The 25,925-nt window shown below is 42.2% G+C and overlaps 1 protein-coding gene across 3 annotated transcripts in view; it reads right to left on the bottom strand.

Moving 5' to 3' along the window:
• LRP1B (LDL receptor related protein 1B) overlaps positions 1 to 25,925 on the bottom strand; it is a 4,835,697-nt gene that overhangs the window by 548,758 nt on the left and 4,261,014 nt on the right. For all 3 annotated transcript variants that reach the window (XM_069616528.1, XM_069616527.1, XM_069616526.1), the window contains exons 69-71: positions 22,210 to 22,339; positions 16,686 to 16,792; positions 13,518 to 13,650 (exon numbers count right to left, since the gene is read on the bottom strand). In XM_069616528.1, coding sequence (XP_069472629.1) covers positions 13,518 to 13,650; positions 16,686 to 16,792; positions 22,210 to 22,339 — 370 coding nt within the window. The remainder of the gene's footprint in view (positions 1 to 13,517; positions 13,651 to 16,685; positions 16,793 to 22,209; positions 22,340 to 25,925) is intronic.

Genomic DNA, 25,925 nt, shown 5'->3' with positions numbered 1-25,925 from the left:
AACCAGAACAACAAAATACAATTGCCATTGACAGTGATGGCTGTGGGTTTGAAACAGTAGTCATCATCTTGGCAAAATAAATCCTTATAGAAAATAACATCCCTAACAAACTTTCATACAAATGTTCCTTTCACCCAACAAAACCATCCAGTGTACAAATGGCCATGCAACTCAATGTGTAACATACACCAACAATCATTTAAATCTTTACGACAATTCCTCAATCACTATGTGAGACTAACAGACCAAAGAAAATGAAAACTTTCCAAACAATGGACTCTGCGCATCCACAGTGGACTTCGAGGACTTTAGTAAACCTGCATTTCATGAACTGCTTGCAAAAACACCTTCCACCACATCAAAATGTTAGCTATACAGAATGTTGTGCATACACTATACTGTGCAAAATGTCCTGCACTAGAAACAACTGTGTACTAATACCACATCTGAGTGGTTTGCACCAAATGGGAGGTCACTTTTGAGCGCTGACTGTTCAGTATATAAGGCTACAATTCAGAACAACATGCACATCACACATGACGGCGGAGACTTTAAGACAACGCAGGCATTACCACCGGAGTCGGTAGACATTTATTGCATGAACCGTTAGAATATATATTGATATGAACTGACACAGCATTTGTCGTTTTTTCAAATTACAGTTGGTTGATATTCCAGTTGGACAACGTTTGGCAACACATGATTACCACCCATTTTCTTACGAGTTCCATGACTTAACACATGGTATCATGGACTGTTTCACCTTAAGGTAAAAAACGCCCCTCAACACTTAATTCGGAAGAAGAATTGTATTCTCTTAGCCCTACAACTAGTTCCATCCATCCCCCTTTGGTTTTTCCATAGGTGGACTGGTTGTCTCGCTATTATCACTTATAGGTGGGATTTGGGGGTATGAGTAGCCCCCACCACTTGAAGAGAGGGCCATTTGAAAGTAATTACCGCAGCAAACAAGTACTGATGGTAAGCCCAACGCGCCAATGGCACTATGCACTTTGGCGCTTTGTTTAGCAACAATAAGCATCTAATAAGATTTGCTGAACTATGCAATAAACTTCCTGAGATCACACACTGGTCTAACACACACATCCACTGTCATTGTATTTTGACAGATACCGAATGGTCACGATTACACACCATTCTCCCGTCCTGAGGATGGGCAATTCCACATGAGCTTCAACAATTAGCTCTAATCTGGCCAAAACATTATAATGTTGATGAACTCTTTTTTGGAATGTTCAGTGTTCAATGTGACACTCTTTTATCTCTACTCCAGAAAAGCATAAATCTCTGGATAGCACATGTTTTTTTTATTTTTTTTAATGTAATGTATTGTCGAGAATGGAAGGAAACATGTATTGTATGAGTTTAATCCTTCTGATTTAATTGAATTGTACATATGGGTACCACTTTTTTGTTAAAATTGATACAGTGTCCACTTTGGCTTATTTATTATTTGATGATTTTTTAAGAAATGACCTGTTGAATAAACAACTTAGGGTCAAAAAATCAGTTGACCCAACAGTAATAGTTTGTGTTCGGTTGTGATTGTGTATAAGTACACCAAAGGACCAAATGTATAATCTCTCACCCTGATTATTTTTAGATCATGCAGTCAGCATTTTAGACCAGTGTACAATTCACCCAATACACTCCAAAGACACGATGAAGATGCATTAGAAACATATATAATGTGTCAAGCCAAAGGATTCCCAATGAGCATATCGGAAAAAAGTGTAGAAGCATGTTCTTTTCCTCTACTCTTTCCTACAGGAAAATGAGGCAGATATGATGCAAGGTCCACACAATGTAGTGCATCAGAATATCGCTCTTTACAAATGTATTTTGAAGACCCCAGATTCAGATAAAGGGCCTCATCACGACTTGGGCGGTAACGCTGGCGTTATTAGCGCCGGCGCTATCTGCCCTACCGCCGAACTCCCGGCGCTAATAGCGCCGGATCACGAGTTCAGCGGTAATGTTAATCGCTATTCCGCATTGAGCCCATTCGGGAATGCCCCATTCCCCGTTGGGCTCAATGGGAAATTTCCCGCTAATACCGCCGGCGGATTTCCCGGCGGCGGTATGAGCATGAATTTTCGGTGGATTTCCCCCCAGCTCAGAGCTGGGGCGAAATCCGCCGAAGTCCTGATTTGGCGGACCCTTAAATCCGGCGGTAATAGCGCTACCGCCAGATTTAAGGGTTACCGCCGAAGCCGTGATGAGGCCCAAAATGTTGAACGCATTTTTTACCTCCTGTTCGAAAGTTAGCTACCAACTCTATGTTATGGATTTGCATACATATAAAAACAGGCTCACACTTTTTAAACATGTCCGCTACCCAACTGCTTACAAAAATGAGAAACAAAATGTAAGTTTGCATGCAAGTATCACAAATCTCCTGTTTTTCCCCCCTGTGCCAAGGCCTATTTTTGTGATTTCCGTATTTCGCCATTCAATGCCTTCTAACCTTTTCTCTTTCATTAACCCCTTAAGTGCCAAGGACGAGATTTCTCTTACTTGGCAACAGAGAGGTAATCGCAAGGACAAGATACCTCGTCCTTGGCACTTTAGGGGTTCTTGAAAAATTCATTACCTGCTACATTCCTTCAGAAACCACAGATAGTGACCTACCTACTTAAATCATAGGCTTCCAAAAACATAAGTGTGGCAAACACTGATGACGTAAATATGAAAACAAAGGTAAATACTATACCAAATGTTGCTTTGGCTTCCCTAGACCAGTTTACAAAAAAGGACAAGTAAATACATCAATGTCTTCTGTTAGAAACAAAGTAAAAGGCACATCCCCTAAAAACAGATACAACATTAAAAGGGATGAAGTATCCAAGTACATCAATGATTCCGATGCAATAATTGCCATTTTGTGGAATGCAACCAAAGACATACAATACATTGCAAACAATTCCACTGCAGTTGCAAGATATGTAACCAAAGCTGAGAAAACAGAGCTAAAAGACTCTGTGATGACATATGATTTGACAAAACACTGTCAAAAAAATTGTACAGCTCTGGTAAGGTAAACAAATGCTCTCCCACATATAATGAGGGTTGCATGAAGCTGCAGACCATTTAAAAGGGAGAGCCGGAACACATTGGGCCTCATTACGAGAAGGGCAGTAAGGGGTTAACGGCGCCCTATTATGGAACCCGCTAAGGCCACCTGGTTTTACCAGACGGCCTTAGCGGGTCCCCCGAGTAGCCCAGCATGCTAACAAAGGGCCCGATATTAACTGGCCCATTGTTAACATGCTCCCCATTCCCATTGAGCCCTATAGGGGCTCGAATGGGAATGGGGTTGTACCGAGCTCCTTGAATGAGGAATTACCAGACCGTCCAAAGTTGGAATGGTAAGCTAATAGCGGCATGGCTACCTCCTAACTCGTAATGACCCCCATTCTTTGGCTAAACCTTGGTCCAGCTTCATCCCGAAAAAGAGTACTAAAATCCTACCAAGAGATTGAAACAATAGCCACAAATGATCCGGAAAGCTAGGACATTTAAAAATATGACTGCTTTGGAAAACATGTGCCTGCATAACATAGCCCAAAACTACCCCTACAAAAAACCAATGTCAAACCAAATGAGGCAACTGGCAGACAACTGGCAAAATTTCAGTTTCAACTTGTGAAGGAAGCCTAGTAAAACCCAGCCAAATGAATCATATAAAGATATCATAGGAATCTCAGCAACATAGATAATGGTATTACATGGCCTTACTGTAACTTTTTAAACCTTGCAGAAAAAAAGACGACTTATTTATGGGCCTCATTACGGATCTGGCAGTAGTCATGCCGGTAAAACCGGCAGGCTGCTGCCAGACTCGTGGTGAATTACTGCCGCTTGACTTGCTGGAATAACTGGGGTATTACAGCCCCAGCAGTCCAGTAAGTCAGGCGGCAACAATTGTTACTCCCCATTCCCATTTGAGTCCCGTAGGACTCAGTGGGAATGGGGAGGATGAAAGCACTGGCCCTGGGCGCAACAGTGCTGGTGCTTCCGTCAAAGTCTGCTGGCGGGTGCGGTTCTGCCTGAAAGGGTCAGACCTGGTGGGCGAAACAGCACCGCCAGAAGACTCGTAGTTTGCCGGTCCAGACACAATGGTTCAGGTAAGCTTACCAGAACTGTTGGTATATATATGTCTGTGGTGCCACACAGAGGTATACCTATCACCACATTCCATTCAATTCTCCACACCCAACTCAAAATCCCATTAAAACAGCAGAGAAATGCATACACATCTTACCTCCTCATACAGAAGGCATCCAAAAACTGCAGCCAGGGATGGCAGAGATTGTTTGAGGTTAGGTTTTGGAAGGAGGCCCATGGGTGGTTGCAAAGGATTACAGGGAGTGTGGGGATGTAGAGGTCAGGGAAAGAATTCACATAATCTCAAAGAGTGATGGGCACACCTGGTAAGTTTCTTGAACTCTAGCATTGAGGCTGTGGCTAAAAAAGGCTTTTTTATTTGCTACAAAAGGTATATAAATGTATGCCCTTTAATATACCATCAGCACTATGAGTTGGTGCCACAGATTATGGCCAAATTGTCATGAGCTTTTTAAGTGTATATTTTTGTTCTGCTGGTTTTGTTGTTGGCCCTAACTTTTTCACACCCTTATATTCTGGTTCTCATCTCTGTACAGGTACTGTGCGAACCCTGAGGGTATCCTCACTCCTAAACACCCTGGATTCTCTTCTCAGGTGGCTAGGGAAAGGCTATTGCTCTTGGATCCCAACCCAGGGTGTGGAGAAGTGAGGGAGTATCACCTGGGTCGAGAGTCCTTGGGAATTGGAAGCGGGTGCAACCAGGTGAGACATGGTATATATATATTCAAAAGCCAGCCATGTGATGTCATCAGTGATGTCATCAATGACATTTGTGATGTCATCTTTGATGTCCTGGGTGTTAGTGTTAGAAGTGGCGCGAGTTATGGTTGCTTATGTTACCATAACTGCCGAATTTCAGGGGGTTTTCGGTTTTACTTTGAACCATAACGTCCCTTTAACAAAGTTTTTTCACTGAATTTCATAGGTTTTTAGTAGCGCAACTTAACCATAACGTCCCTTTAACAAAGTGTTTTCACTGAATTTCATAGGTTTTTAGTAGCACAACTTAACCATAATATCCCTGACTTCATATACATGTAACATAGAACATACCAACCCCCTCGTAGTGATTTTCATGTCCGCGGACTACCGCCATGACCGCGGACATATCGAAAATCTGAGCGTGGTGAATGTAAATTTAAATAGTGTGCCCCATTTCCCCTTTGAAGTTGGCTCTGAAAAGAACCGTTTTTTTTTTTTTTTTTACAGATGCTTGACAGACACCTGTTATTTTGTATTTTTTTTCTTGTTTTTTTTCTTACTTTACTCCTAAAATCTTCACATAACCTTCTCCAAAGCAACCCTTACATTCCAAAATAGAAAGGCATTTCCCGTAAAAGATAAAGAAATGCCATCTTCTTTAAAATTAACAGCATTACTGGCATCAATATTCTCATTGTTACAGAAGAACATACCAGCTCTAAGCATGAAGGCACACATGCCTCTGTTGATGACACACCTAGCAATGTTTTGCTGAGGACAAAAAACTGAACTATTGTCCCATATTGCCCTAGGTAGTAATCCAGAAAAAAATACTTTCACATTTAGAAGGATCTTCATTACGGCTTCAACCAAGCGTTCCAAATCAGCCAACAAAGTAGGGGCACTGACGTTGCCCAAATGGAAAGCACCATATTGCAAAACTACCACATGCGGACTGTTCATCGTGGCCATATCCTCACAAACTTGTACAATTCCCTGTACATTGCAATCAGGCACAGTGCTCCACACCACCTCCACTCCTTTCACATCAAAGTTCTTTGCAACATGCCTGCATTGAGCGTACTGTTGTAAACCATATACAAACATATCTCCGAGCACCAACACCCTGACTTTCTCCACTTCTGCCATCTTCACTACACACAGTCTCTTTCAACACAAATCCACAACCTCGACATCTGATTGGCTGATCCGTACAGTCTTCTTTCCATGTTGGATTTCCTGGAAATACCCGGATGTAGCACGCTCTGTCCACGAACAGCCGCGGTGTCCGCGGACGGCGTCCACTTTACTCTCTGTGCCATTCCCTCATTGCATACATCTAAGCAATCACACAATACGAATAACGTCCTCAGAACACCCCCATTTTGTGAATTTTCGAACATTTCAGGACAATTATCATTTCATTATTCAACATATTAACATTACAAATATTATACTTTCATCTTGTACTCTGCACACAATGCTATGTTTCTCCATTAGCAGCTCAGTATACTAGATAGAATCCCATAATACAATGCTATTTATATCAATGCATTGTTCAAAGCATTAATAACGGTATGATATTTATTGCAATATCCTTGACACTTTTTTCGCAACATTATAATAAAAATCTCTAGTACACAAATTCCATGAAAAGTACATACACATGTGATGTCATCAGTGATTTCATCAATGACATTTGCGATGTCATCTTTGATGTCCTGGGTGTTAGTCTTAGCAGTGCACGGTGGTGGCGCGAGTTATTTTTCATAGCTTACCATAACTTGCGATTTTCAGGGGTCTTTCGGCTGTACTTAGAACCATAACGTCCCTTAAACAAACTTTTTTTAATATCAAGCAAACAATATACAAACATGGCATGCAAAAACCAACTTCTCACTGATGGCTTTACACAGAATGTTGCAAAGTAAGTATTTATGCTCGTTCACAGTGAAGGTCAGCTGCTTCCATTTTTTTCTCAGGCCCCGGAGAGGCTCACGAAGCGGACTATAAGGTTGTATTGTGTTTTGACCTTGACAGACAGAGATTGTGATGAAAGACTTCTCTTGAAGGAGTGTTGCTAAAACGTAAGAGAAGATAAGGATGAAATTTCTGAAACGAAACCACTTTTATATATTATATCACTATGCGAAAGATCGTTCGCACATGCGGAGTCGTATTTTGGGACTGCACTACTCGTAGACAATGGAAATTGCAATTGTACTGTAAGTAACCCTTTCGATTATGTTATACCAAATACAATTAAAATAACATAGCATTAAAGACCGCTCAAGTTGATCTTGTTCTTTGAAAGTGGCATAATGTTTTCTACCGCGCACTATCACCGCCGAATTGATCCCCTGTCGTTTAGAGGGCTCTGAAAAAGGCAGACAACACAGGGTGGGTTAATAGAAATATTTTAACCGGTCTATAGGCGGTCAAGCGCTCTACTCGCTGTGCCACTTCACTGTAGCCTGTCAAGTGGCACAGCGAGTACAACGCTCGCTTTGACATCCGTGCACAGCTTGCTAACGCAAGTTTGAATCCCGGCACGGCCAAACTCAGCCTTTCATCCTTCCGTGGTCGATAAATGAGCACCACACACCGTGGTTAATAATAAGCACCGCTTAGATACCTCACGGTTCTTGGTGCTATATGAATGGGAAAATATTATTATTTTATTATTAACATACTCCGTTGCACTATCTTCGATAGCAAATAGTTTCATGCCCTAATAAATAAAATGATGATTTTTAATGAAGATCGGCTAATTTATGTTTTTTAAAACAGGTATGTGGCCCCATTTTGCCTATGTCACGATTTACAGACTCCAGCGGATGGGGTCTTCAACTGCCAGGTGCAGGTCCAAATATGCAACTTTATGACCCTCACCATCTTATGGGACAATCGCCAAGGACCAATATGCCCTTACGCAGTACTAGCGGCTACAAACAACATACCAACCAATATGGTGGTCTAATGGCTCGTTGTTGGAGCAACCTTCCGATTATCAGAGTGACCATTTACTGCTTTTATCATAAACCAACAGCCTATCTACCGCAAAGGAACAACGCGTGGCTCAAAATAAACTTTTGCTGATCGACAGCAGAGACAATAGCAAATCGCTGAATATTCATTAAACATTTCATGTGAAATAAATGTACTTTACCAAATGTACAATCCTGCTGTTTACTTTTAAACCACAGTTTCATATTCCGAATTGTGGCGCACTGAGTTGTAAGCTGATCTAAAACCCTCTGTACCGTAAAGGAACATCGCGTGCCTCAACATGAACTTTTGCGGATCGACAACAAAGACAAATGCAAATTGCTGAATATTCTCTAAACATTTGATGTCAAATAAATGTACTTTACAAAATGTACAATCTTGCTGTTTGCTTTTAAATCACTGTTTCATATTCCGAATTGTGGCACGCTGTGTTGTGACATAATATGTGTTGTCTTCTGGGTTCTGTGTAAAGTCACTTAGCACTGGAGTGGACTGGGCGCGTTTGATGACGCACCCTGTAACGTCACGGAGAGAGGCGGGGAATATGAATGCTTTGATAATATCAGGCTTAGCGGTGGGAGATATCATTTAGTGTCGCAAAAGCAAGTCAGCCAGGTCAATAGCGATAGTCATTGGATTATCACATAATGTCGGCGCACACCAGCCGGATTTATCGTTTCTTTAGTGGACAAAAAGTCAGTTGACGCCCATAGGAAATTGTACTATTAGCGGAGAAAAGGAGTGGTCTTAAAACACTTTCACCCTGACAACGAACAATACAAACAACGTTCTCAGAACACCCCCATTTTGTGTAATTGCAACCATTTCGGGACACCGCGAGTGTTCTTAGAACACATTCAACTAGACAGATTACAATACGGACAGCGTCCTGAGGACGCCCCCAGTTTGTATATTTACGAACAATTAAGTACACCGCGAGTGTTCATAGCTCATTTTTACCTTCCTTGCGAACAAAAATGACACATACTCCGTCCTCTAAACACCCCACCATTTAGTTTATTTACAAAATGTCAGAACAGCCGTGTTCTCCGCGGACAAATCGAACGCAACAAAAACGTCTAGCACATCAAAAAAACAAAACATTGAACCTATCTCATACTCCCCCACCCTCCCCAAACACTCTTACACACCAACACACGGCACTAAATAAAACATTTTATCCACGTTTCACCGCGCTGTACGCGGTCGACGGCGAATACAAGATGGCGGGCACCACAGAAAATCTGACGCGCTCCATGCCCCTCGCCGTCCAATCAGCGAACACGTTGCATGTCCGCGGACATGACGCAAGGCCATGGGCCAATCGGGGTGCTGTCCGCGGAGCGAACAGGGAAGTCCGTCCGCGAAGCGAACACAGATATCACTAATTTGTTTGCCTTACGTTTTGGTCATTTTATAAAAAACTACTGGACGGATGTACACCAAATTTGCAAAAGCATGCTTTCGGGACCAAGCCCCCGCTCCTGCCGCAAATTTGGTGTAAATCCGTCCAGCGGTTTGGCCTGTGGCCGTGCGCAAAGTTTTTTCCCATTATGTCTATGGGAAAAAAAAAAGTTTTCGGACCCCCCCTACAACTTTTCCCCCCCTGGACGAATCCTCACCAAACTTTGCAAAAATTCAGAGTGGGCCATATACTTTTTTTGCAAAGTTTGGTGAGGATTCGTCCAGAGGGAGCAAAGTAATAAGCCATCCAAAAAATGCTCTTCCTATGGAAACCCCAACTTAACCATAAATTAACACGCTACCGCGTCCATGTAATATATATATACATGTTATTTAATATACTGCCAGCACTATGAGTTGGAGCCACAGATTATAGCCAAATTGACATGAACTTGTTTAAGTGTATATTATTGTTCTGTCGGTTTTGTTTTGGCCCTAGCATATGTCCCACTTTTTCACACCCTCATATTCTGGTTCACCACTTGTTCTCATCTCTGTACAGGTACTGTGTGAACCCTGAGGGTATCCTCACTGCTATACCCCCTGGATTCTCTTCTCAGGTGGCCAGGGAAAGGCTATTGCTCTTTGATCCCAACCCAGAGGGTGGAGAAGTGAGGGAGGATCACCTGGGTGGAGAGTCCTTTGGAATTGGAAGCGAGTGCAACCAGGTGAGACATGGTATCCCCCGTTCCCTATTGACGGTCAACCTAACCTTTCCCCAACCATGATGGGTTAGTGTAAGTCAGCTCCTCTAATTTTTCCTCATGTGACAATTGATAGTACTGAGACGAGGAAGAGGCAGCTGAGGGCAATGAACACTACACAATTTTACAATTTTTCTATTGGGACGAAGAAGATGCCTGCTATGTGTTGTGAATATCAGGCATGTCCCCTTAATCATGGTTAAGCAAGCCAAACTGGGAAAGCACAGCTGCAACCTGTTAGATGGTTGTAGGTGTATAAATTGAGGAGGAGAAAGAAACACACGGAGCAGCAGCAGGTAGGCTGGTGCAAACAGCATGGAACCTCAGCTGAGGAGAGCCTAGCCGCTGAGGAAAACCATTGTGGGTTGGTCCATCGCATGCAGCACACTGAGGCGCAAGGGACTGTAGAGAGTGTTGGTCTATGGAAGTATGAGTGTACTGAACATTGAGAAGTTATTTGTGTGGAGAGGATGTGCCTTTCTATTGTGTTCGAGGTGCTCATTCCCCTGTGTTGAGAGGTCGACACAGGAGTGTCTGAGGGGCAGGAGTGGGGCTCCTGACATCAGAATAGAAGGTTGTGTGATCCACACTGCTGGGGTAGCTGTGAAAATGACCAGTGGGTTTCTGACAAATGAGAAATCCGGTGCGCGAATGTTTGAACATTTCCATTGTTCAGGAATACTTTGGATTGGATTGGGCCGTGTCTCACAAGATAACGTTTTTGAAAGTCTCCGGTTTAAACCATTGTCAATTGTTTAACTGCCAGGAATACTTATGGAAACAGTTTTTTGAAAATCTCTGAGTGCTGGGAATTTTAGTTAAAGCAAATCGAATGAATATTAAATGGCCGGTTGAATTGAAAGTGAGTCATAAGCAAAACCCATGTCTATTAAATATTGAACCAAATAAAGACTTTAAAAATACATATAACCATTACTAGTTGAATTCAGAAGTGAACATAACTTTAAATTCAAGTAAGACCACCGTTTGCAGAATTCTGAAGTGATTGGAACTTTATAGAATTAGGTAAAAAAAAAAAGGTACGCCTAAGCTTGATTTAAATGTAAATTTAAACGTGAGCCAGAGATAGGCCTATTGAATATCAAATTGTGTGAATGCTACAAACAGCAGACATATACATTGAAAGCAGAATTAACTGAAATCCTGAAGTTAAATTCAATACAGTCAAGATACCAACATGAAAACAACTTATAAAGAGAGGGTTGAAAGTGCGGCAAAGAATCCTAAGAAGACAAGGATATTTTGGTGAGGATGAAACTAAGTTTTGGGGAAGGGAACCCTGATACTTACCACATGTATTGACTTGAGGACGGAGTCTCAGAATTCTTTTTGTGTTGAAACTGTTACTTGGAACTTGTGGAAGGGAACTCCGAGTATTGGTTAAAACTATATCACCTTGAACCCAAGAAAGGTAATTTTGAGACTTTCGTTGGAACTATTTTGTACTTGGGGTAGGGCGCTGAAAGGAAGTTGTGAGCTCAAAGAAGCTCAGAACTCTATGTTGAACACTGTTTCTTTTGGTTGCTGACATCCCTACACATTGTATTGATTAGTTGTAAGGGCAAGTATAGCTTTTGGACACCAACAGATTTTAAGTTGAACTCTTTGACTCAGACTCTCCTTAGGTTCATTTATGTAGGGAAATCCCACCTTAGCATTGGACAAGTTATGCCTTTTTCCACCCTGATCTTTGTTAATAAAGTGTTTTATTTTTTAACTTTGAATCCATTGTCTGTACCTTGCTTCATGATGCTTTCACTGCACCCTTCATGGGTATGTCTCTGGCATCTGTAAATGTTTTATTGTAAGTAATTTCTGACTGTAATTGACATCCCTATTCTTTATCTAAATACAAATACAAAAGGTTTGCATATCACCCAGATAGCAATAGTGCTGACCCAATCACTCAACCACATGTAACAAACAAACATTTACACATGCATGGAAGGACAGTTTTAAGTCCCTTGTGCTGCCAGCCTGTCTCTCCTGCTTTGTACATGTCCCCCTAGTGAGTCAGCTGCACTTTCCTTCTCACGCTTGTGCTCCCAGGATATTTAATGAACTAGGGATTACTGGATGGATTGCAGAAAGAATAGTACAAAGACTGCTCGTGGTAATGTCCAACACTGTGACCACTAACTACTGACGGGGGAAAATCCTCCCAGGAGACTGTCAGCAGTAAATTGCCATTGGTGGAAAATAGCCTTATGGCTGGGGTTATTATAATGACCCAGTTATCCGCCATTACACAAATAAATATTGCCTATTGAACTGTGTTCATGAACCCCAACATTACAATCATCAGTCAGGTGAACTTAAAAAAGATCAAAAGAGAAGGCATCTTCCACTTAATAAAGTGCAGTAAAGTTGCGGTCATCCCACTCACACGTAGTTGCGTAGACTGGCCGTTTGTGCTGTAGAATTACTGTGCTTGACCATGCAGTGTTAATTTACCTTTATTGTGAGTGGTAGGCTTTCAGGGGTTTCTGAGATTCGCCTGTGACCTTTGGTCCTTGCCTTCAACTTGTTTCCATAGTTAGAAATGCAGTTACAATGTAGATGCCAAAATGACTCTTAAACAGTAAGTCTCCTCTTTGACACAAAATGCGTGTTTACTTCCCTTGCTGGCTCTCTCTCTCTCTCTCTCTCTCTCTCTCTCTCTCTCTCTCTCTCTCTTTCTCTCTCTCTCTCTCAAATGTATTGCAATGAATGGCTTTTTTTCACTCGTCTGAGTTTGGCAAAAGCGTTAACCTGGACGTGTCATTTCAATTGAAGACCAAACAGCAAAGGGTGCAAAATTAATCTCAAAATGCCCAACCACTTTTCGCTCGGGCTTGCATCACTGCATTTGTCACCGACCAGATATCATGTGGGATTCAGGTGGCTTTCACATAATAGGGGGTCATTACGAGTTTGGAGGTAGCCATGGTTCTATTAGCGCCATGGCTGCCTCCAAACTCGTGTCCGGGTCCGGGTTCCCTGAATGGGGACTTACTGGGTCATTCCAACCTTGGGGGACCTGGTAAGTCCTCATTCAAAATACCCATCCCCATTCCCATTCGAGACCCCATAGGGCTGAATGGGAATGGGAGGGAGCTAATAACGGGCCTGTTAATAATGGGCCCGTTATTAGCTCCCTGGTCCCTTAGCGGCTCCCGCTAAGGACGGCTGGTTTTACCAGCTGGCCTTAGTGGAACCTGCTTACCACCCCTTACCGCTGCACTCGTAATGACCCCCACAGACGCTTAATAACGACCTCCTTTTAACTTAGCAGCTAGCATTTTACTTCTCAAGGTGTGTTGTTTGACAGTGCCAAATACCTACGGGCGAATTATTGCCCTATATAACACCCCATAAACATAACAGACACGTTTATCATGCATTGGTGTATCACAATATGCAGAATTAACTTTGGTGATGAATTTGCAGTGAAAATATAATTGCATAAATATGTGTGCAAGGACTTACCACTGTCACAGACTTCCTCGTCACTTTTATCCACACAATCGTGGATTCCATCACACAGCCACCGAATGGGGATACAGGTGGCCTTATTTTTGCATCTAAATTGATCCTCCTTACATTCGGTTACACACTCCATCTGTACAAATAATGCAAAACAATGTGTATTTGAATGTGGGAGAAAGAAAACAATATCTACAGAAACACATATGAGCTTTTACTCGCGATAATGGTTCTAAGATGACTACTATGCAACACAGTCGCATGTGCTGTCAAATTTCACCAGTTCCTGTTCACGATGACGAATCACCTGTTTAGCGAATTGATTTGCAGGAGAATTCGAATCAGCTGAAGGGGACCGAGAGCTCCCCTTTAAGCGTCGGTTGGAGTTCCTGATTCAAACATCCCGCGTGTTGTCATTAAGGGCCTCTTTCAACGGATGGGTGAAACATATTCATGTGTACATCTTGCACAAACCACCCCAGATGCACACATATCATATGAGCGATTGACTGCAAGCCTGTGTTTGGCAGGGTACAGGCTCACTCATTAGTCAGTGCAATATTGAATGTAGGGCATGTGTGCTCCATAGGATCATCCTTGCTGCAGTAAATACAACCACTCAGATGGTCCATTACCCATTAAATATTCAATAATGGCAACATGCCTTCTGTTGAAGGGGATGATATGATTTTCAGGTGCCATGTCCCATTGAAATCAGTGAACAGTAGCACTGATCACTTGCACTTTTTCGATTGCACAAGGGGCTGCTATGCCATCTTAAACAAAAAAAAAGAAATGAGGTTCTTTGAAAAAGGTACCACACATCTGGATCTGTGTTATTCCATTTGACTTCACATGATGGCCCCTTATTTGTATGTGTATGAAGTATAAGGATGTAGGCTACGAAGATATCTGGTAGACAACAGGCAGCACAAAAGAAACATGCGAGTGTGTAGGTTAAATGGAGGAGATGGCAAATTAGGGAATGCCCTGAGCTATGTTTTCCCAACCTTACAGCAGAATACAACACCTATAACAAGATAACGTTCGTTATCTTGCAACAAACTAAATACAAATGCCCGTGCCAAAACGGAAAACATAGTTCACATATACAGAATGTCTTCCAGTGCAACGCATTTGGATTCATATCACTTCACACATTTGGCCTCATTACGAGTTGGGCACAAAGGCATACCGGGCACTAGTAAGGACACCGGTGCCGGTAATCCCTTTGCGCCCTATTCCGAGTTCCCTTAGCGGGTCCCTTCATTAATGTCTGGTTTTACGAGGCGTTAAGGACGGGACCCGTTAAGGGACTTTAGAGCTGATAACGGTACCACAATTTGCGGTACCATTATTAACGCCTGCACCCTTCCCATTGAGCCCTATGGGGGCTCAAATGGGAATGGGGAATGGCTTTTTCAATGGGGATTTACCCATCCCGCAAAGGTCGAAATAGACTGGTAAGTTCCAATTGAACAAAGGCGGACTCGGTACCGGTATTGGAGGTAGTCATGGCGCTAATAGCACCATGATTACCTCCATACTCGGAATGAGGACCATTGTCACAATTTCTAAAACTCACTGCAACTCCTTACTCTTCAAATCATCCTGTATATATGTGATGTCATGATAGTTAGGATTTCTCTTACAATGTAATGCACATTGCAGATGATCATTGGTCATACAAACTTGGAACCAAGCTTTGGGAAAATAATATAAACCAATACACATGTTTCGTTTTAAAACTGTGAGTTAGGTATCTGAACCATGCCCGTTTGAGGCAACACATATCTAAATAGTTCTCAGTCCTAATTGTCTGTCTCCTAATGGTCTGTGAAGCCTAGCATGGTAGCAGCAGACAGATGGAGAAGCTGGGCGGCATTAAAGCCGACGATCTGGCATGAAACAGCGGCTTGATCACTGGGGCCAAGTTTTTTGCCGGGAATGAATGTGAACATGGTTATCAGAAGCGTTGGGTGTCTGAGTTAATTTTGACATCTTAAATGCCTAGGTTTCTACAGGTAGGATTCTGTTATTTGTGCACACCTGGTAAGATTCTTCATTTGTACACTTTTCCAGGCTAAGTCACAATAACCAACACTTTATAACCTCAAGCCTCGGCTATTGTCGTGCCCTGTATCTGTGCTTTCCAAGAGCATCGATTTATATTTTACAGAGACTCATAGGACTCCAAGAGGTATGGCCATTGGGCTCATTATGAATTCTCCTGTGCCATACATACCATCACCAGCGCCCACCCGGGATATTATGTGCAGCAGAAACATCGTTAAACAACCCCCCATTCCATGGAATCTCATACGACTCCATGGTTTGGGGTTTTCCGAATCACTGGCACCTTTGGTAACGGTGCTGGTGATTCAGCCATGTATCTGCCAGTAGAGGCCTCATCTACTGGCACGTCAGGCATGCCGGAGATCAGAGTTCCTACCGACAGACGTGTAGTTTGCCGGTCCAAAAGGTACCTGTATACGTTATTAGCGGCACCTTATTTCCAGACCGGAAAGCGTGTAATGAGCTAACATGTCTCTACAGCTCCATTAAGTGTCTTTCCAGTAATGATAACGTAAAAGAATATGAATCTTTTCATTTCAAACAGGGGCCTTTTCAATAGATATTTATCAGTTATCATCAGTGTGTGAGTCATCCTGGTATTAGGAAGAATGGATGTTGTATCTTGTTAACTGCTTAGTGAATTGAATTCTTTATTTTCAGTTTTGCCAACCCGCATTAAAAAAATGAAATACATACTTATAACAACCTTCAAATAGAGTGTGTGATCCATACAACATGGTCATATTTCTGAGGAATGCATTGCCACTGCATACCCTGACACAAACCCTCTGCCTTCTCTCACCTAATATACCCACACTTATCATTTCTGACGTTGGGTGGGGCAATCAATCTCTGTGTGAGCAGGTGGATTACCACTAGAAACGCATACAATGCCAGGGTGGTTATCTTACAGAAACGCCATTAAGCTCTTTATTTTCCTTGACAAGACTTTGCAGTTGAGGTGAATCCTCCCCTCTTTCTCTGCGCCTGGATGCAATTTGTGTGCTAGTTTGCATTACAAACAATATACGTTAAAAAATAACTGAAGCTGCATTTGAATATATTATATTTACTTATTTTAAAATGTTACATTACCTCGTCTGATCCGTCACTGCAATCATATTCTCCATTGCACCTCAAAGACGGTGCTATGCACCCTCCGCTGTCACAGACATACTGATTTGAAGAACAGGTAGGAGATGCTGTGAACAATATGATTTTATTAATACAAAACATTATGACATAATTAAAGTGCTGAGCTTTCATTCAATGCTACACACATCCAAATAATCAGCAATGATTAACACTTTAGGACCTATATCACAGGAACAACAGCACAAGGCTGAGGCTGCGAACCAAATGCCAACAATTCAATGCTGAAATACACATTTGCACATGGCTCATTGTTACCCTGGTGCAAATAGCGGTGCATAACTTGCTCCGCATTGGTGGATATAATACGGGCTATGGAAAGCCTTATTGGAGTGATGATGCAGACACTCCAGGGTCATAGAGGCTGGTAACTATCTTCCATCAACGATGTATAGGCACACGGGCAGAAAATGCCTTCTAAATAGCTGGGGGTTATGAGGACGTTTTTGACAAAGAGGGCAGGCAATTTCTGTTGTTAGTAAAATGAAATAATGTAATAAGTACATGAACTTTTGCCACCATGGAAATGGCATAGGGAGCTCGGAGTGGATTCCCTTCTCTATTTCATTGGTCATTGATGGGCCCATGGCCGAGATGATGGGATCTATGTGATTATTGCGACAGCCGAAAATGCAGACTTTTTTTACCCCTTTGCACCACATATATATGCAATTGGAGAAATCCGCAGCCCCCCCATATTAATATTATCTTCTATACCCCCCCCATACATATGTGGTGTAGGGGGGACCCAAAAATAAAAGTCAGCATTTTTGTCTGTTGTAATTGTGAGGGCAATATTTTCGTACCATTCCAGATGTTGCAGTGTGTGTGGCACGGCTCGAGGAGGAGGAGGAGGATCCGAGAGGGCAACTGTCTGGCAAGAGCTATAGAGAACAAAGTGGGCAGGAAGAGATGTCCGAACAAGCTGGTTGCAATTGTGCTGCTGGAATCTTGCTCAGAACGAATCCCGGAAATGGTGGCGCCAGCCCACTTTCAGAGCAACCTGAATGTCCAGAACAGCTAGACAGGCTGCCAGTGGCAAATGTGTGTTTGTGTCAAATACCAATTGTTGCTATAACCCTTCTTTGTCTCCCTAGTCTAAGCTTAAAGGCTCAGGTTTTAGTGTACCATCTAACTATAACTATGGTCATTTCTAGACATAAACAAGCAGTAAGTAAGCAGGTGAACAGATGCAATTTTATTTATGGACAGTACTACAAAATACGTGTTCAACTCTGCATAAATACTACTACGCATGTGCTGGAGAAACTGCAAAGATTCAAGTGAAAGCATGCACCAGACATTCTGGAACATACATGAAGTCACGTGTGCCCATAGAAATGAAATTGCAGACCTGTGCATTGCTGCATATGCCTCTTATCATTTCTGTTTAGGGCCGACATGTCCACTGCCTGGCCTTTGTATAAGGATTCGTAGTGACTAGCTATTACTCGACCCTCACACTTGTACAAAACAACAGTGTTCTCAGGTGAAACAGGCTTAGGTAAGAGATGTACCTCCTTCACCTTTTGTGGTAACGTAGACCATGGGCAGGCTATCTCTTGATAGGGATTTTAATGTGAGCTAGTAGAAACCCAAAACCCAATAATACAACAGTCCAAGATAAAGGAATGCCTCATAAAGGTTCTATATATAACAAAACACCCACCCCTATCAAGGAGGACAGATGAGTGATGAATTTAAGATGAAAGCACTCTGGACACCTAGTGGGAAGAAAAAGACAATAAAACACCACAATGTTCAAAATAATGTATTTCATGGTGTAAAAGGGGACTTAGCCAGACTCTAGCATCCCAACCAATAGACCAAAAGGGATGAGGCCTTCCAACAATATCTTAATCAATTCCTGGAGGTGTGACGGCACTGAACAAGGCTTCTTATCATTGTCAAGAGGGTGGGCTCTCCCTGTCAAGGGTGGGAGCCCTACCAGAGGACCATTCAGGGCCTACCTTGAACGGCAACGTGGATGCTGGGAAAAACACAATCCTTACCCCTTTTCCCTTGTTCCAATCTGTATTTTATCAGTATTCATATGTCTCACATCATGGTTCCAAACAACAATGCCTGGCAATGTTTCTGTCTCGTTTTGAACTGTCAGCGAAGAAGAGCGTCAGAATAAGAAAGACCAGCCAACATCTCCCTTATCAACCAGGAACCACTAAAGACCTGGACCTGTCCACCAGAATGCAAACCTAAAATAAACAACTTGATGGGCAGAAAGACTGATCCCGTGAGACTGTCTAAGGAAAGATAAACAGTCAGGGACTCAACCACTGTGCGCTGCAGACCCAGACTGTGCTCTGCTTTTGACTGGTGGTCAGCCCCAACAGCAGGTGCAGGGAGCCCGCCAGACTGCCTGTGAGTAAACAAAGAGACACAAACTCCATATGGACATGCATATACCTTAGGGAAACCAGAAGGCAAACCTTCCCATAGAAATAGTAACTTTAGACACACAGAGTCATCACATTTGTCCTGCAGGGGCCCTGAATGGGAAAAGGTTGTCATCTTAACCTACTCTGTATGCCTTTCTCATCTTGTAACACTTTCAGGAAAGCAAAGAATAGACGCATTGGGCAGACTAAGTTGCCCAACGATAAGAGAATGGGCATCAGACGAATGGAAACAGAACATTGGAAGTTGTGAGTTGTTTGTGTGAGGTCAGTGGAGCAGACGGAAGACAGAGCGACACGCAGTAGGAATGTGGAAAGCACAGAGAATGGAGTGGGAGCGGGAGGTAGAGTAGAGAGGGAGAGATGAATGTGCATGAATAAGGACAGCCAAAGTGAAAGGAACTGTCCCTATTCCTTTAGACCCCTAACCCTCGGATAGTTTAGAGAAAACTAGTGAGACTCCGAGGTAGATTAGGGAACCGGATTTTTTCTGAGACATTCTGTTAAAAGACAGACCTTACACAGTAGGGTTTAACATTCTATAGAACTAACCTAGAGAATGGACAGATGGGTTAGGGAGGGTGGGTCATAACAGGTTCGGCTGTGTCAAGTTGTGGTGAGCTAAATGTAGCGATCTAATGAAGCGGGGATGATTGGGGCACCAGTGTCATGTTGATGTTCAATCAAGGGTCAAAGATGCTTGTGACTCGAGGTGCATGGTCAAGATGTTGTGGTTTGGAGTCTTTCAAAGTGGGGAGCTTTGAGGCAACGAGGTGTAGCAGCAAACTGGTTTGAGGAACAGCAATAACAGTTCAGAACTGTTTTAATAAATGCCAGAGGCAGCATTGTGCGTTCTGTTGGTTTGAATGCTTTCAAAAGTGCTCAATGATGGATCCATTAACTCAAATAAGAGGAGACACGCTGCATTCCTTCTTCAGTTTCTTTGAGTCTCAATTTAGGGGCTCATTGACAAGGTGAGTTCAGGGTCTTATTTCCCCACATGTGTGAGGAACATTGGGGAGGCTGGCTAAAACCTGCAGGGTTCCTTCACCTACAGTGATGTCCTGGGTACCAGTGTAGCTGACAGAGTGGCAGGTCTTGCTCCTGTAGTAGATCATTCATACTATTCACAGAAGGTGTATAGGGAGCAGAGCTTGCCACTTCCTTGTATCACCTGGCAGCAACTCTAGCAGAGGGCTTTGGAGAGGAATTAACTTGCAGCAGATGTTAGATGAATTGGTCTGTAAGAGTCAAAAGGCCTCACAGGATTGGAGGAAAGGAAGTGTGTTCATGTGTCCAATTACCATCCTTATGACAAGTCAAAAGAACGATTTTGAAATCCTTCCCCAACTATACTGGGCTCCTTCATGTCACACAACCCCAACCCCGCCCCCTACCATCTCAAACCCATAGAATCTTGGTATGCATCTCCCTGTGTGCGGTAAGTCCTTTTGTTTAGGGTGTGCCCTCTGAAGGTTGCTCCTAAAATGCTCTTCTGAGAGCTTCGTGGGCTGGAGAGGGTTGTTACCCACCCTCAAAAGGGATCAAAGGGAGGCAGCTCCTTCTGGCTATTATCCTGCTGGTTGCAGCAGAGACAATAATTCTAGGGAAAATACACACAGCCTGTCCACAACTGGCCTGTGCTCTCACTTTTGACATTTTAGTGACACTGATCAGATGTGGCTTTAATAGTCGTGTGACATACCAGCCACATTACCCCAAAACTCTGGTATGGCCTATGTTTAAGGATTACATTGTTGCGAGGATGATAGTTCATCATAAGCATGTGCTTTGGAACAGATGTGGAGAAGTAAATGCAATGTCTGTATTGCAATGACTTGGCTGTCACCAAAGCTGTCAAAATGGACATGTGACCATTGAACCTGCACTATGCCACAAAAGAGCATGTGTTGTAGATCAGGAGACTGTATCACTATGGTTTTGGCAAAGAGCTTAATGACACGGGGTCTGGTTAGCAGATCACCCTTTCTCAGATGAAATTATCACCATCATTGTATTAAATAAAGAAAACGGAAAGAGCCAGGGCTGCTAGATCATTGCAGGATGGCTATTCCTCACATACATCATAGGAATAAAAGCAGAGAGCATCAACAGGGCAAAGAAGAAAGAGGTGCAGATATGACAAAAGGTCAAATAGAATCCTGTTATTGATCATGGGGGGCTTTCATCTGAGTCTGTTCCATCCATGTCAAGATTTCATTTTTAACAATCAGTCCAAGAAGAGCAAGTGGTGATTTGCTGATTTGCGTGTGCATAGGGCACAGTCAAATGTGCAAACCTTGTATGATTCTGCAACCGTATTCACTAAGAATGAATACATGTCAGATATATAGAAATGTTAAATGAAACATCAGTTCTTGGAAGACATTTCTGGTTGATAGATATCAAGGTTGAATTGACATGAACAATTCTTACTGGTATCTACATGGCACCATGTTGTGATTTATATGACTTCCCCTTAATTACAATCACTGGACTGAGTTAAGAACAAAGAAGGGGAGTAGCATTATGGCGAAAAGAAGTATAAATGTTACAGCTAGTAACTTTAATGGCATTACTGTAGAGCAAGTAGACTAGGTTCCATTTTTGTTGTGCTACCTTTTTATATGAGAGAGCTGATGCTTAATGATATGTTTCACCTTCGTAGTTTAGCTATTGTAATTCGGAATTTCAGTGTATCATTTTATAGAAGACAATATCACTTAGATCATGTAGAGTGGATCTCAAAAATCAATGGTTTAATTTAGTGCCTACTGGTTATGATTGATGTGTCATGCATAAAGGAAATGAAAAGACACACGATCAAAACCTATTCATATAATAGGCTTATATTAAACTGCAGTTTATGGCACCTTATACAAATACACTCCTCCAAAATTGACAAGAAGCTAAACACAATTTGCAAGATGGGTATTTATACGTTGAGTCCATGTCACTAATGCAGTTATAATGTCAATTATCCTTCCCAAATCGGTTTTCCTGTGAGATGCGAGAAAAATAAATAATTATTTTTTAATTCAATTCCCTTTCACCTGGATCACAGCTGTTCTCATCTTCTCCTAACTTGCAATCTTCGTGTCCATCACATCTCCACTTTGATGATATGCATTGCCCATTTGCACACTGAAATTGATCTTTTGAGCACCCACTTTCACAATGTCTCTGTAAATGTGAAACAGACACAAAGAAACATGATTTAGAGAGACACGTAGTAGTGTGCAAACTGTGACCAAGTATTCAATATGGTTTCATGTGGTTGCTTCTGAATGCAGCAATATATAAAATATCAACACCCCATTCATGTGTGGATCCATCCATGCGCATACAGATGTTAACATAAATATATATCCCATTGATTCATTTTAGAGGTAGTGAATGGGGCTGATCAGCTATATCGCACTGTGCCCCCAAATGTTTTAAATGTTGTGAACGCAATACCCAGCCCTACCTGAATCCAGGTCATGACAAGGGATCAGGCAGTTCTCGACTATTTGGTCTGGAGAGACAGGCTAGCCAGCACAGCTCCATCCACCAACCTGCCTGATGTCACTATTAAGTTGAGAAGGGATGTATAGGGAATGTGCTATCTTTTCCCATCCCCTTCACAGTTGCTGAAATCTCCACACCCACCCTAGGCTACCTACTTCTATCATCTAGGCCAATGGACACAGACACACTCACTTTCAAACTTGAGCAGGGTCCATCAGGAATTCTCAAAAAGAATACATAGTTTGTTGTTAACGATCATCGCAGCATTCTCTTATTCAAGAAGGTAAGCAAGATACAAGTCTTATTGTATTTATAGTGTGATATAGTTTAAATTACTCAACACTACATACATTAAAATGCATTTGTCACAATACACATGATAGTCCGTTAAAACACAACAATTACCCTTTAAAAGCATTCACATTATGTATCATACCCTGCAAGTGCAGCAGTGCTTCACTGTACAGTGTATATTGCAATAGGAACAATGTGCGAAACTGGTTTATCGTTCTCATATAACTATAGTCGCCCCCGCAGGGTATACATACACTCAATATTTGTAGCATTCAGTTCAACCCACTAAGCGCAATAGCGTATTAGCCACCTCATTCTCGTAATATGGTTTTTGTAATGCACGTCCTGGTGACAGTTACATCATCCACCTCGATCCCTTTACGTTTCCTCTCAAATCTTAGCCGACGTTTGATAATAGCCAGTGCCAGAAGGATTCAGATCTGATGTACTGAAGAGTATGCACCTATTTTCCCAAAATTACAGTATACCATGACTGCAACTTATAGCATGATGTTAGAACATGTTGGCTGTTTTCAGGTTCATCCTTAATATTGCACAACCTGCAATATCTGTTCTCTGTTACAAACCCTTCCAGACATTGTTGTTAGTTTGCCCGTATGCCGGAGCATAACACACATTCTGTATTGTGGAGAGGGGAATTCAATCAAGTAAGGTTGTTGCTTAAGAACACATGTTCAAGGTGCACCAACTCTTTAAATCTGCTAGGTGCTGATGTGCGTTGATCCAGTCATATCATATTCCCTGGCTTTAACTGTAAATTCCTTGTTTTGGTACATACAACCCCTCACTCCATGCTGTTGTCCATGCTGTGTCTCCAAGGTATCTCTCATTAGTATTCCTAAACAGCACAGCTGAATAGCAATATGTGCTATAAAAGGCTTTAGCCAACGAGCTTAATAAGGGACATATCGGTCGGGTCATTGCTTTGATATATAGAAGCCCTCTGTTAATCAGGACACAGGTATGTATAGATGTTAGTCCTAGCTCTTAGATTATAGCTCTGACAGGCATAGATTGTGATAGACCAAGAAGAAGGCTCCACACAGAGGTTTCTTGTTTGTGCTGTCAATAGTCATGGTTTCTGTAGTGCGCTTCTAAGCAATACATGGCCTTGAAGCTCTGTTTATAGGCCAGGGCTATACTTATCAGACTGAATCCTGCCACTGTATCTGCAGAGTTCTTAATCACAACTGGCTCTGGCATTATACATCAACGTATTTAAACCAAGATGTTATGACAGGCAGTGTAGTCTGCCCTGAACCCTGTCTGAAAGTCACAAAGGATAGGATGAGTTCACACAAATGTTGCCCAGAATGCAGAGTTTTCCTTATAATTCATATCTGCCAGTCCATCAGGCCCCGGGCCCTGGAAGTATTAAAATTAGTAATCATTTGCAAGATGAAAACTCTATCAAACTTCACGCCCGAAAATGTGATTTTTTGAGGGGCTTAGACTACTATTACTGGGGTCCTTATACTGCTGATCAATTAACGTTTACCAATCTGACTACTAATGACAGTTAATTCTGTGTTGTCCCTCAGAAACTGTTTGTTACCCCATTGTTGATATCTGTGTCTCCAGTGTTCCCAGGCAAATTAGCCTGAGTGTCATAATTGAATTTAAAAAGTGCCACTGCTTGGTCGCTGTACTCATTAAAGGTCATAGTAAGAGCCTGTACCACATAATTTAGAAAAAGCACAATTAGTCCAATTATAATCAAGCGTTGCCATGCTATTGCCTGACCTTCAGGCATAATTACCCGGCTGGCCGTCCTTCAGGTGGCCATTCAGCAGGATGAGATTCCAGCTAGTAATGAAATTTATCCATGCTTTCTCTTGTATTTTTGTAACGGTTTGTTTCATTATACTAACACCCTGGACAGTAGCAATACCAACATTAGTTGTAACATCAATGCAGTTGGTGTTAAAATCACTCCCAATTCTGACAACGTCCGTACCCAAAGCATCATAGTTATTTAACAGGATGTCATGAAGGTCTAGCATAATAACCTCAGGTTCTAATCCCACCGCAGAGATCGTACACATTCACAAGTATCAGGTTCTAATCAGTATCTACATGCAGGTGGTCTATTCTAACATCAATGATGTAAGGATTATGCAAGGTGTCAATTTCCAGTGCCGAAAACTGGTTACTGATGCCTATCATTAGGCCGTCCCTTGTCACCTTGTTCTGAAAGACCTTGTGTCCATCAAAACAAAAGGTGTTTGTTAACCAGCTCGCTTGTATTATGAATATATCTGCCTTATTTAGAATAGACTGCCCCCCACTGCTATTTGTAAAATGTCTGTGATGCTGACTGTTCCATGAAATCAGTTTACATGGTAAAGGTCTCTGCAGGGGCCTAGTAGGTAGAATGACAGAAAGCCAAGACTAACTGCCCCCTCCCCCCAACTTTCTGAGCCTTCGATATCATACTTGGCATTACACATCATCGTTCTCCCCGATCATTTGCCGTAATGTTGAGAACCATGACACCATCTTTAGTAGTACTTTGCACCCCTCAAACCCATTGTTAAGGAGTGAGGGTTGTCCAAGTTAAATCCATATCTGAGGAAGCTAGATGTGTGGGCCTTAATACTATTTACATCACTGTTGAGAAACAATGCAAACATGCAATCAGAATAGTGGTATTTTCCAGTAATTCAATATAGTTTATAGCCTTCGTGGTGAGTACTCTGAGGAGAAGAATGTAATGTAGAAACTCCAGTATGTGTCCATGATTGAGCACTACATTGTTATTATCTGGAAATAGATTACTTATTGTAAACAATAAGAGTTTGTGATTGGCAATGCCACAGCTGAGGAGACTATACATCCTTTCTCAGCAGGTCGCCTTGGTGGACGCCTGGTAACACCTTTGGCTAACAGTGTGTTGCTCTTCAGAGGGGAGCAAGTGTGATCCATATCCTCCATACAAATAGTT

The sequence above is a fragment of the Ambystoma mexicanum genome, chromosome 9 (assembly GCF_040938575.1).
Source record: "Ambystoma mexicanum isolate Mex_15411 chromosome 9, UKY_AmexF1_1, whole genome shotgun sequence".
NCBI classification, from domain to species: domain Eukaryota; kingdom Metazoa; phylum Chordata; class Amphibia; order Caudata; family Ambystomatidae; genus Ambystoma; species Ambystoma mexicanum.
Note: the sequence above shows the minus strand (reverse complement) of the source record. Positions and strands in the feature narration are given on the sequence as shown.